This window comes from Cibotium barometz, chromosome 53 (assembly GCF_041138505.1).
Source record: "Cibotium barometz isolate CiBa-2024 chromosome 53, ASM4113850v1, whole genome shotgun sequence".
NCBI lineage: Eukaryota > Viridiplantae > Streptophyta > Polypodiopsida > Cyatheales > Cibotiaceae > Cibotium > Cibotium barometz.
In genome coordinates, this window is record NC_141098.1 from 3,651,819 (window position 1) to 3,665,656 (window position 13,838).

The following is a 13,838-nucleotide window of genomic DNA, read 5'->3' on the forward strand; positions in this document are numbered from 1 at the left end:
CGTTCCGAACCCATGAAGCCTCCGTGAAGATACCACCGGTGACAAAGTGTCGAAAGCCATAGCCTTCAATCCAAGTTTTGCACCATAACACTTCAATTGCTTCTTGTTCCCTGGCCGACTACTTCTTGTCCTTGGTGTCTTTTCTCCTGAGCTTCATCTTCAGCTTTTTCTCTTCACCTCATACAGGTAAAGACACACAATCCTATACTGCCTCCTACACTTTCTTTTCACTTTCCACATGTTGAAGCTTTTGATGTGACTCTCATGAGACAATCACAAGCTTGCCTCCATAGGAAAGTTGGCGATTGTCCTAGCCAAAGCAACCATAGGCTCGCCTCCTTGAGAAAGTCGACGATGTCCGTAAACCGGCCTTGGTCTTCAAACAAAACCAAAGGGCAGTGCAAAACATACACTCGCACACAAAACACTTCAACACCTTTGAAGACCTAGAAAATGAAAACAAACAGGGGGAGCTAGAGTGCTCCTGCAAACAGTACACGGACACCGGTTGGCCCCAAAACGCAGTGGCGTCCCTTGCGGTATTTCTTTAATTGATTATAAGAGCTTTGATTACAATAAGGCTGGAAACTCAACCACAGTAGAACTCCTAAATCTTGCAAAGACCCTGCATCATGGCTTCTTGTCCACTCGGCATCGGCAAACAAGTCTAGCCATTGTTCACATTGAGTCCTGCATACGGAAGCTTTCTCCCATGATCAAGGTGTAGGAAATATGAAAGCAAGAGCAGACAATAAATGAAACAATAACACAAATGAAAGACAAAGAGTTACCTTGAGATGAGTGTAGACAAGACACAAGATTGATTGATTATTGATGTGACCCCTTGAATATATAGGGGGAAAGTACAAGAGCTGAGCATGAGTGCATATGGGATAAATCCCTGAGTGCCACGTGGCATACACTGAGATGACCAAGACTAAAAGTACTCCTAGTGAGCACTTATTTCCAACACCCTCCTTAAGTGGACACTAGGAGGAAGACAAAAAGACAAGACTATGACATGACAAAAGATAAGACCAAGACAGAGAGACTAGACAAGGATTGAGAGACAAGCTAGAAGACAAGATGGACAAGACTAGAAGACAGACATAAAGACTGATAGACTGAGAGACAAAAGATCCTGAGACACCCCTCCTCAAGTGATATCCTCATATGGGTCCACAAGGGTAGGGACAAGAGTGGATCATAGATAGACAGAGAGAGAGACAATCAGCCAGTAGAGTGGTCCCACAGAGAGAGAGACTTTCAGATAGACATGAGAGAGACTGACAAATAGAAGATAAATGGGACATAGACAAAAAATGCCAAGAGAATGTGGGTAGCTAATCCACAAAAGAGAGGCATATAGACTGATAGATAGAGTGTCAAAGACATGTGACAGGATAGACACACAGGATAGACACATAGACAGAGAGACTGACTGATTGTAGATAGATAGAGAGATGGGCCTTGATAGATAATCCCTCCTCAAGGGCAATCCTCCTGCTAGAGTGGGTAATGCAGGGGTGCCTCTTGGATAGGGACAAGATAAGTCCATGTAGACAAATAGACATGATATTACCCCATGGGCCATGATCTACATCATTGGTGACCAATGGTGGTAGATAGCATCAAAAACATAGATAATTATGAGAGAGATGGGAAGGTCTTACCAGATTTGGCAGTGTCTAATCCCGTACAAGATAGAGAAGTAAATGAAATTCAGAACTGAGATTTTTATTTTTTTATTTTTTATTTTTTAAGAGATAGAGAGTAGACTGAAAATAGAACACAACATACACTTGATTTCTGCTTTAAATTTGCTGCTGCAGGTCTGGCTGGTCCAATGGACAGCTAACCCACATGTGAAGATGAAGAGGAAATGGGAAATAACAAAGGGGGAAATGCCCTTTGCACAGATGTTGCAAATCAGGTCCAACCAAAAATGACGAGTTGTTGCATGAGTTGAATGTCCAGGAGGTCCACGACTTGAGAAGACATGTTGATGAAGAAGAGAGTGCGGGGGTAGCTGCTGCATGTGCAATACTAGAGGACAGGCCGCCGGAAGTAGAGAGAGAGAAGGTAGAGATGCATGGGCCTGACATGGGCAGGCAGATCTGAAATTGTGCCTTGAGCTGCTGCTGTAGAGGTTGCCGCTATGTGAAAAAACGAAGGGGAAGATCAGGGCAGCGATGAGGGTGGGGGCAGCACGGGCTGCACCTAGAGAGATGCCATCGAGAGAAAGAGTCGCCCAGCTGAAGGAAAAGATTCGCACCATAATGAAGAGCCTTATGCTGATGGAGTAGATGAAGAACATCGTCAGGAAGAAACAGGAACCCTTCAACTGAAGTATGGCGAGGCAGAACTGATGGAAAACAGGGGCGGTGTTGGAAACATTGCCGCCCACTCTGAGCAGCTCCGACTTGAAGTCAGCAGAGGTTATGGACGAGGTACTCTTGCATGGAAGGCCGTTGATGAGCAAACTGGAAGAGGTGTCGGCCACGCAGTAGTCCAAGATCAGATCAGGGTCGGAAGCTAGCACGAGCACAGCATGGAGAAGCAGAGTGGAGATCAAGACCGAATCGACTATGGGTATTCTCTCAGTCTGTTCAGTGTACACGATGGTGAGGCCCTGCGTGTTGAGGGCGGGGAAAGTGGCCCCAGCAGCTACGCCCAGGGCGATCAGAATTTCTGTGGCGGGCAGAATAATGGCGACCAGCATCAGGGGCAAACAGGAGCAGCCCTTTTCAGAAATATGGCGGGCAGAAAAAAAACGCAGCTATGGCTGCACAGCAGACTGAGGATAGGGTGAGGGGAGAAACGTGTAGATCCAGCAGAAAATGGCGAGGATGAGGGGAGCCAGGATAAACCTGCTCTGATACCATGTAGGAAATATGAAAGCAAGAGCAGACAATAAATGAAACAATAACACAAATGAAAGACAAAGAGTTACCTTGAGATGAGTGTAGACAAGACACAAGATTGATTGATTATTGATGTGACCCCTTGAATATATAGGGGGAAAGTACAAGAGCTGAGCATGAGTGCATATGGGATAAATCCCTGAGTGCCACGTGGCATACACTGAGATGACCAAGACTAAAAGTACTCTTAGTGAGCACTTATTTCCAACACAAGGCTGCCACAACCATCCATAGCCTCTCACCCTATGAATAGCATAACACCCTGACACATCCAGTGCTCTTGCATCACGACGACGACTCCGAACTGTTTCCCAAACGAGAACTCGCATCACAGCACAACATACCATACAATCGACACACCTGTACCAACCCCCTCTGCCTTCCAAGGGTACTATCCATCTCAGTCATGGGTTCCCGAACCCCTGTCCAATCAGCAGCAAGGCTGTACAAAACATGTGTCAATCCCTGTATCCACTGCCTACATGTGACCTATCTCCTGGAGAAACCAAAAACATGTTTCCTCGAGAATCCTACGACCTTTTTCCACATGAAACCCTTAGGCCTGTTTCCCCTTGAAACCTTTGTCTTGTTTCCACACAGAACCATACACAACACCATTCAAAGACAATGCCAACTACGACATACATCCAGTGACCTATTTCCTCATGCAACATCTGGAAACATACATATGCCCACAAGTGTAGGTCCCTCTGTTCCTTTCAAGCAAGAAGAAAGCAATCTGCTCTATGAACATGCACCCATTCAAGCTTGCATCACTTCCATGCCAGAAAACACATCCAAGTGACATGTACTTGCAATCAACCAAAACAGCCCATAAACAGTCCCTGGAAGCCACTCTCCAAACTGCCAAACCCCTCCTCCCGAGAGAGAGAGAGAGAGAAAGAAAGAAAGAAAGAAAGTTATATTAACGTCCACGGGAGGCCGAATCCGACCTATGGGACAGATCAGGTACATCCATTTACATTCCACTCTGGGTATCGATGCCAAATAGGCATAAAACTGAAAAAAAAATAACTCAAAATGAACTCTTAAGACTCTTAAGAGTTTAAGTTACAATGGGTTCTATTGCATCTAGTTTGAAATTGAGGTTCAAAATAAAAATAGCTATATTTCATCCATGGATGGATTTGCTCTTGAGGGGGGTGGGGTACGGAATTCTTTAATGATTGCTTGTCCTCCTCTGTATATTGCCCATTTGCCATTCTTTCTTCCGATTTATTCTTGAGTTGTAGCGGGGTGAGTTCATCAGCTATCCATACCTTTGTTCCTTGGAGAGACCTTGTTTGCTTCATCACTGCTATTTTCTCATTGTTGTCCATATAGGAGACTTTTGCATGTGTACCCTTTACTATAATAGAGATAGGGTCTCCTAAGTCCACGAAGGGGACTACTTTGCTCAGTTGTGCTGTAAGTACATCTGTATCTAATATGTAGTCTTCTCGAAGCTCTTGAGCTATGTCTGCCCTATCCCAGCCTTGAGGAAGACCACCGACTCTGATTACCTTTTTGTTACTTTCCATTCGTTCCTTTTCTTTGACCGCTGATATGACTTCTTTAACAAAATCTTGTGAGTTAACTGAATTTACCTTTGAAACATGGTTTGTCGTTTCTGTTTGTAGTGTTGTAGGTATGGGTCCTTCTCGTGCTTCCTCTTGCTTCGTCTTCATGGCTTGCACTTGCACTTTCAGTTCGTTGATTTGTTCATCTTTCTTGATAGTCTCGTGTTTCAGTGCTGCTAATTCTCCCTGGAGTTTCTTCAGTTCTTGCATAAGGTAGGCTTCCCATGGTGTCGGCTTGCTCACGGGTGGAGGAATGGGCGGTAATCGTGAAGCGGTGACTGAGGCAAAAGACTTCTTACTTTCCATGTGTTGCTCTGATAAAGGAGAGGGCTGTTGGTGGAACGAGTCTCCCCTCAAGGGTACCCTCTCCCCTTTGGGGGAGACTCAGAGAATGCGACCTACAAGATGCTCAGCTACAGGTGCAGGGGAGAGTTATGTTGCTGCCTTGGGGGCCTGAGCAGGGATGGGCGGGGAAACGGGAAGAGAGAAGCGAAGAGAGAGAAGAGAGAAGCGAAGAGAAAGGGGCGAAATGCAGGCAGAGAAAGGGGGCGAAGAGAGAGAAGGCGGTGGGGAAGAGAGAGAGAGAGAGAGAGAGAGAGAGAGAGAGAGAGAGAGAGAAGTGCAGGGGCAAGAATACTGTCCAACCCGACGCTCCCTGCGTGCTCAATCCAGCCCCGCCTCCTAGCAAGAGAGAGAGAGAGAGACATTTGTCAACAAAATATATCTGCAAGCAAACCAAGCACCAATGTGCACTGCCAGGCAACCAAATGTCCTGTGCAAATGTATGCCTGCAAACCAAAGCAAGTGTAAACCTGCACCAAATTATCCAATTACACACAATGTGTATACATACGCGACAAATCGCAGTTGTAATGCCCAATTACATGCTCCAATCTGAAAATCCCCAATTTTTATGCACTCCAATCGCTTCGATGTGCAACTAATTGGCCAATTTCCACAAAAGCCCCAAATTTCTACAAATGCAAGAGGTTCAATTTGCTGATTTCGACCTCAATTTTGAAAAACCCCCAAATTTCTGCAAATGAAAGAGGTTCAATTTGCTAATTTTGACCTCAATTTTGAAAACCCCCAAATTGCAGGCAAAGCAAAATGCCCAATTTTTTCAATTTGTCTTGAAATTGATAAATCCCCCAAATTGCACCTGCAATTTTCCTTTCAATCTGACTTGCACAGAAGTGTCTGCAAAATCTGCATATGACCTGCACTGGAATGGCTGCAGATTTTGTATTTGTGTTTTGACCAAAAGTTTGTACAGAAAATACCTTTGGCAGCACTTGTGAGGAAGCAGGTGCTTGGTGGTGAGCAGACAGTCGAGTAGAGGTAACAGGCCAGCAGGCTGGCCAAGTCGTGCAGAACAGTTGTTGGAGGGAGTCGTTGCAACTGGAGAATCAACAAGCTGCAGGCAAGTGCGTGTACCGGGCAGCAAGATGGAGGCGTGAGAGTGTCGAGGAGCTGCAGGTATCGGGCGTGCGAACAGCGGACGCGGGCACGGCACTGGAGTCGTTGGCGGTGGCAGACCAGCAGAGGCGACGAGGTAGGTGGAGGCCGGGGCGGCGCCAGGGACCTGGTGGCAGCGGAACACACAATGGGCGGGCTCTGGCCGGAACGGAGTCGACGGAGGCAGTCTGGTTGGAACGCAAGGTCGACGGGTACGCACGGCAGTCGACGACCGGAAGCCGTGGGAAACAGAGCAGCAACAGAAGCCATCGAACGGGAAGCGATGCTGGGCAGTTGAAACGGAAGACCGATGGACGGAGCTGACGGGGACGGAACAGCAACGGGCCACGGGGCCGGGACGGAGTTGATGTCGGATGGACGGAGCCACGTAGCGGGGCTGTGGGCACTAAAGCCACCGGCTGGAGAGGGCGGTGCCGCCCGCGAGCTGGGCGGTGGTGGTGGGCGGATGGAGGAGCGTCGACGGAAGCACGCTGACGGAAGCAGGCAGTCCGGTGGCGGAAAAATGCAGGCGACGGACGGAACGGTAGTTTTCGACGGAATTTCGACGACGGAAATCCACAATTAGCAGCAGTTTTTTCTGGGGCAGAAATCCAAAGGCAGCTCCCAGCTCTGATACCAAATGTTGGGTGTTGGACTCACACACTCACACACACAAACCTGCACATTAGGGTTAGGTGCAGGGTAGAGAAGCTCACACACAGAAATGAGAGAGAGAGAGAGAGCCAGAAGTGTGGTATCCACAAAATGCAAGTCAACTCTTGCATGTGTGCCACATCCATATAATATAGAAGTACAAAATATTATATGTTAGAGTGTCCTTTCACACTTGATGTCCAAGGGGAAAAACCACATGGGAAAAAGTGCCCTTGGTTAAGCCCTGTTCACACATAGCACTACCATAAGTGAGCATATGCCTACAAGGAGTTCGTCACTTTGACGTGATGGTGTGGCCATATTGTGCAGGATGATTGTTTCATCACTCAGATGCACTTGAGGGCCGTTGCTTCTGTCATAGGAGGCTCTTTGCTCATTGGATGCTTTACTGTGCCGTTGAGTGCAGTCGAGGACGCTTGCCATTTTTCAAGAGGGGGTTATGTCATGACCCGGTGTTTTTCTCTTGACATTATGCAAGTATGCACGGGAACATGGTGGACAGTGTGAATGGCACCAGTTTGGGGCAATAACTTCATGGACAGATTGGTTCAGTTATTGGGGTCAAAGGTGACTCTAGGCATTTAATAAGGTCCTTTTGCAACCCCATGTGTGGACAAAGGTTTAAAACCTTTAAAAATATAAAAGAATACCCCCCTTTTTGGAAGCGTGGCCCTTTTGGGAGGGGCTATGCTATTATTGGGGGGAGTGCTTCTTTTGGGAAAACTCGGCTGCATGCTGAAGGGGCACACACGCTTATGGAGGGGCTGGTGGCTGTAGAAAGAGGCTTCGGGGATTTGGACCACTGGCTAGAGTCATGGACTATTGTGATCAGCGATGCTTGTATTTTTATCTCGAGATCCGCAGGCTCAGAGAGTCCATTATCAGGAGCAGATGCCCGACTGGCAGGGGGTCCAGATTACTGACTTCTTTAGAGGGACTACCCGGGACGACACACAGCCGACAGCCCAGCAGTGGGCACCCCGTGGGACTCTAGTTGAGAGAGCTATCCAGTTGGGCAGATCCAGACGCGTGAGGGCTGCAGATCCTCACATCGGAGATGGTGCCTACACCGGAGGATTCAGAGCATCATTGCGAGGCATCGGGCTCGTCCGACCACACATCTCACTATGGCAGATATCCAGGCCATCCAGCAAATACCCATGCTAGAGCTCCTAGGATGATTACCACTCCAGCCATATACTGTTGTACTCACTGTCACTTTTGTACTCCCCCATATTCATGTATTCATGTACTCCATGTACCCCATTTTGACTAGTAGCATTAGCTTCCCACTCTCCCTAGTTGCTACTTCCGGATGCTCCCTACTGATGTATTGTAGGGCTAGATACTTACCTTCAGTTCTTTCCTTTCTTTTCTAGACAGTGTATCAGATGTCACATGGTTGTAACTTTGGTCTCATAGGTCACTTTGGCCTTTTGAAGACGTTAATATAACATTTCATTTCATTTCTCTCTCTCTCTCTCTCTCTCTCTCTCTCTCTCTCTATCCTTTTCCCATCATGAAGAAGATAAGCGATGTCGCCATGCAACTCAGATTGCCAGACAGTTGGATGATGCACAACGTCTTCCACGTCTCTTGGTTAAAGCCTTATATTGGACCTTCATTGTAGAATGTTCTAGAAGAGTAGCAGCGAGACTATCTCGAAGCTATGAACCGGCCACCAAGCTAAGGAGGAGGGAATGTCACGTGCATCCATGCACTGTGGTACACGGTGACAAACTCGCTCATCAATAGTGCAAGAATCATGTACAAAAGTAGTACCTTTTAGGATATATTTGTCTTATGCCGTGACCCCTTTGTGAGCCCAGTCCGGGACATGTTAGGCACGAGCTACGTAGGTCAGTCTCCCAACCTTAGAGTGTCAGGTCAGTCCTCTTAACCCACTGTGGAGAATTCAGCAAGTGTTCATCATTCAAATGCATGTAGATGTCAGCCATAGCAGTAGATGCATTAGAGGCATGTAGTTGCATTTCACGTAGAAGGGGGCCAAGGCAGCCCTAACTTGGGCAATGCCTTGCAAGGGGTACTTAGTACCCCTAGCCACCTTTTAAAACAAGGCGGCAGGCCTCATGGCATGTATAGGCTATCGGTCAGGTCCTTGTGGACTTGGGCTCCTGTCGTCCATGTCTGGTAGCCAGCCGACCAGCCCAAGCAGCCGACTAGACATTTAATGCCAATTGTGGGCATTTATTGCCGGTTGACAAGCTTTAGGGGCAGCCGACTGAGCACCCTGAAGCATATAAAAGGGAAAGATCAGTTCAGTCCAAAAATCATCAATCATAAATCAGAGATTATCATGAGAAGTCAAGCATGTATGCCTAGGCTCTTGCTTGTGCATACCTACAGCCATACTCATGCTCTCAGCCCAAGGCAAAGAAGCTCAGTCTCTTCAGGAGTATACAGCACACCTACCCTCAGTCTCGGGCTGGTGTATCCTCTCAAAGATTGCTTCAAAGTCGCCTAAAGCTTATGCACAATTCAGCCCAACGTTTGGTCACTTTGTCCTTGCGTTTGGCAGTCAGTCAGTCAGTTTGTCCGTTCAGTCTTGTGGACATAGTTCAACATCTATACAGTTCTCCAGAAGAAGAAATAAAGCAAATACTCCTGCTTGCAGGGGGCCATTTCAATGGGTAATTCGGGACCCCATCTGGTGTCATCTCTACTACATCTCTTTCAGATTCATGTATGCTGTTTTAAAGTATTGCTAAAGACTCACTAAACTCAGGTTTAAAGAAAGGCTTACGGTCCTAGCTTGGTGCATGCTACAGCCATGAAAGGAAAAGATAAATCTCTCCTAGGATGCCCTTTTAAGAGGGTGAATGATGCCTTCATGTCCCCCCTTCTTATCCCCAGTCCTTGATGGCATAAAATAAAATTCTCTCCTTTGAGGTTAGGAGCATACACATTCAACACCAATTTTCAATCCACCCTACATAACCATAATCCATTATGTTCTAGCAGGGATAATAGCTCCATGACCAATCATGTGCCCAGATAAAGGCTTGTCAGATCTAGTGCACTGAGCATGAAGCTTCCATGGGACCATCGGTAACTGCAGGGTGAAGCTAGTTCCTGATGACCTGCTTCCAGCAGCGAGGTTTCCAAGAAGCCCTGCACAAAACATGGTGCAAGATCTAGTTTGGCGCTTCTTATAGGTCTGCACTGCCCCTATAAAGGGGCGGAAAGTTATTAGGTGCGATGGCAATGGAGGAGCATAAAACATCATCACCAAGATGTTGCAAGACTCATCTGCCTGCACACTTTGCTGTCCATCACCATGCTATACATGTTCATGCAATAAATCCCTATGTACATCTTGATGCGAAGGTGATGTGTCAATATCTGTGGAAGTTGTCTCTGGAAGGGTGCGGATTTCCAGAACCTGTCGAAAGGCTGACCCTATGGATGAAGCTGGTTCCTGATGACCGGCTTCCAGCAGCGAGGGTTCCAAGAAGCCCTGCACAGAACATGGTGCGAGATCTAGGTTGGCACCTCTCATAGGTCTGCACTGCCCCTGTAAGGGGCGGAAAGCTATTAAGTGTGATGGCAATCGAGGAGCATAAAATATCATCGTCAACATGAACATCATCACCAAGATGTTGCAAGATTCATCTGCCATCACACTTTGCTGTACATCACCATGCTATACATCTTCATGCAAAAAATCCCTATGTACTACAGCTTGATGCGAAGGTGATGTGTCAATATCTGTGGAAAGTCTCTAGAAGGGCGTGGATTTCTAGAACCTGTCCAAAGGCTGACCATATGGATGCCAAAAACTTCCGATAGATCGTGGGAGCCCTGGGATCGAACAAAAGTTGTGGATTGAGGCTTAAGTTATTTGAAAAGGTATGACTGAAGCTCTGTGGAAAGCCAACAGCCGGGCAGTCAACTGGTCAGCCAACTGAGCAATCAGATGCCTCCACAGATCACTCACTAAAGTGGTGAATGTTTTTGAGAAACCCTATGCTGTGATATTCAATGTAAGGCCTGTCTGTCTGAAGTGCAATTGACTGACGGAGAAACAAATAGCTAGGAAAGACTTGGAGAATTGATTTTATCTTGTGGAGAGCAGACAGGTCATTGAGGGTATAGAGGCCTTTCCATATATTGGTTATATGGGCTGATGTTACTCAATACTTTTGCAGGCAAGATCCCCAGCTCCTCCAGAACTGCAGAATGTAAATGCAAAGGTACACTTGGGGGTCTTTACTGGAAAGTGCCCAGTGGCCTTCCTGACTTTCCCATGCCCTGCCTGGCCTGCCTCCTGCCCAGCGCCAAATGGCCTGTCAACATTGCCCAGATCTGGTTTGCATTCACACGTAAAACGTCCTTGTCCATGAGCAGCCTGTCCCTGATTACTATGGGTGCTGGACCCAAATGTCGCAAGACTAGAGACTTTCACCATCTGAGAGAGGCATGTCAAAGGAGAGTTTTGCGAGAAAGAGAAGGGGAGGGGTATATTCTCTCATCAACTACTACGCACCCCTAGTACCTCAGATTCTTATGTCCATCTTCTGACAATGCAAACGATGCAAAGCATGCAGAAGGTGTTCCACCATGAGATGAAACTGACGGAAAACAGATGGATATGAAAGAAGCCCTCGTTTTCATTGGGCAGAAGCTTAGGAGGCTAGATGTTTGGAGGAGGAAGCTGAAGAAGACTCGCATTATTGAGGGGACTAAGATAACCATTTCTTGTCTGATAACAGTTCTAGTATTGTACATAATAGTACCATTTTTTCGCAAGAAATAAAATAAGCATTCGGAATGATTTTGCTAACTGTTGGATTTGTTTGGCAAGATAGACACCTGGATTGAATGTTCTCTCAGAGTATATAATTGGTTATATGCTTCCTGGAAAACCCATTGCAAATACCGTTTTCAAGACATATGGGTATGAAAGTACATCACAAGCAGTCTCATTCTTGGCAGACTTCAAGCTCGGGCATTACATGAAAATACCTCCACGCTCAATGTTTGTTGTGCAGGTAGTTTTCTATATTGTTTTACTGTAAAATTTGGGCTCCCTGTATATTTGAAGTTTGGAAATGGGCCATATGCCAAATGCTTTGGCAAGATATTCTTTTCCCCTAATGCTGGATGGAACATGACTTGGCCCAGGTGTTGGGTACTGTGACTGCTGCCCTTGTGAACGTCCTTGTTACTTGGTGGATGTTGAACACCATAGACAACATATGTGACACATCAAAGCTTCCATCTGGAAGCCCGTGGACTTGCCCCAATGACCGAGTTTTCTACAATGCATCAATTATCTGGGGCCTTGTTGGACCAAAGCGTATTTTTGGGCCTGAAGGCAAATACAAAGACCTGAATTGGTTTTTTCTTGGTGGCGCCTTGGCACCGATAGGTGTATGGCTACTTCATAAGAAGTTTCCCCATGTGAAGTGGATTCCATTGATTAACGTGGCCATCATTCTGAATGGGGGAACAACTCTCCCCCCTGCTTCTTCCATCAACATGGTAGTGTGGTTTATTGTTGGTTTTGTCTTCAACTTTTACGTGGCCCGATTTTACAAGCAATGGTGGCAGCGTTACAATTATGTGCTTTCAGCATCTCTTGATGCAGGCACTGCATTCATGGGGGTGCTCTTGTACATATGTCTTGGCTTTGAAGAAATAGATCTCAACTGGTCAGGGAATCAATATGATTACTGCAGCTTGGCTTCATGTCCCACTGCTTCTGGCATTGTTGTGGAAGGATGTCCGGTCTTCACCTAAGTACCCATCAGAGCTGGGAGGAGGCCATGTATCTTAGTGACTTGTGTGAGATGAACATGCATCTCTCTCTCTCTCTCTCTCCCTCTCTCTCTCCAACACTCATGCACATAGAAACATAGATAAAACTTATATGTGCCTCTCTCTTTTTCTCTCAGCTTTATCCTCACCTCTTCATCTTTTTTCAAACTTTCTACTCAAATACATATGTGGATGTACTCATTTACACTAAATATGAATCTCCTTTCCTGCTGCCTAAAGAGGCAGTTGTAACACAATTGTCATTTCATGCTTTACATGGTATGATGGCAAACAAAGCTGCAAGAAAACTCAAGGATTAGTTAGAGCATTGGCATGATGGCAACATGATTGTTGAGATATATTGATTGCAAAGTAAAATAAGTACAAGAATCCTTTGCCAAAGTCAAGGTTGCTTACTAAACAAGCAAGGTAGAATCAGCAGCCTTTATACCGTTTTGGTTGGTGATGGAAAGTAAGCCTCCACTCTGAATCCTCTTGGTTCTTGCCATTGATGGTAATGAATTCTTGCTACATGAATCTCTTTATTATAACTGCTCCAAGTTGACCACAAAGTTTCTTATAAACAACAAAGCAAGGCTATGGAAACCACCAGTGATGATAGGACACAGGTTCATTAAGCAAAGCTCAGCTGTCATTATTAAATTACATGTTCAAAGAACTGAGGTAACATTTACTTTACAGTAAATGGTTGGAACCAAAATATGGCCTACTGAATCATATGAAGCCTTCTTTGAAATGTATTCTCCGTGTGTTATGCCTACATGTTTTTAAGACTGTTTGTGTGCTGGCTTTTTTACGGATCAAAATACATGGAGGAGTGCTTGCGGCACCCATTTCGATAGTAGGGGAGTGATATGAACATCAAATCATCACTCTGCGGTTTTACCCTAAGGATCAACCCTTGTTTGCACGTTATTGGTACTAGTTTAGGAGTGGCTTTTCTCTAAGGCTTACTTGTAGGTTGATGATGTATGAATAGGCCTTAGCATGATGGGTCACATGTTCTTAAGAAATGTATAGAATGTATGTACTTGCAAAGTGTGCCTCACGCTCTCTTTCTTTTGGCATTGTTGTGAAGGCTATTTGTGTGAAATATTACGAAGGTCATGGTTTTCATGCAATGACGAGGATAGGTTGAAAAGACAGAAGTAAAAAGATCCTTGATACCAAAGGGCAAATTAAACTTTCCACACGACAAGACAAAGCCTTGGCCTTGGGAAGAAAATTTCATTCTATTGAGTGCAGAAAGGTTGTTTAAATGGTTGGAAAAGGCCTTTATAACGCTTAGAGCGTTTACAGAACAAATTGGTGGAGGACATTTGGACTCTTCAAGAGAATGACGAAGAGCTATACCTGGAGGTACGTTATCAGGTGCTCCGTCTTTCACATCTAGCTTGAA

At 45.9% G+C, this 13,838-nt stretch overlaps 1 protein-coding gene across 2 annotated transcripts in view; it reads left to right on the forward strand.

Annotated features, from left to right (window-relative positions):
* LOC147608192 (oligopeptide transporter 4-like) overlaps nucleotides 1–12,671 on the forward strand; it is a 52,380-nt gene extending 39,709 nt beyond the window's left edge. For both annotated transcript variants that reach the window (XM_086789025.1, XM_086789026.1), the window contains 2 exons: nucleotides 11,467–11,649; nucleotides 11,783–12,671. In XM_086789025.1, the coding sequence (XP_086645151.1) occupies nucleotides 11,467–11,649; nucleotides 11,783–12,400 (801 nt within the window). In that variant the 3' untranslated portion in view covers nucleotides 12,401–12,671. The remainder of the gene's footprint in view (nucleotides 1–11,466; nucleotides 11,650–11,782) is intronic.
* Nucleotides 12,672–13,838: the final 1,167 nt, after the last annotated feature.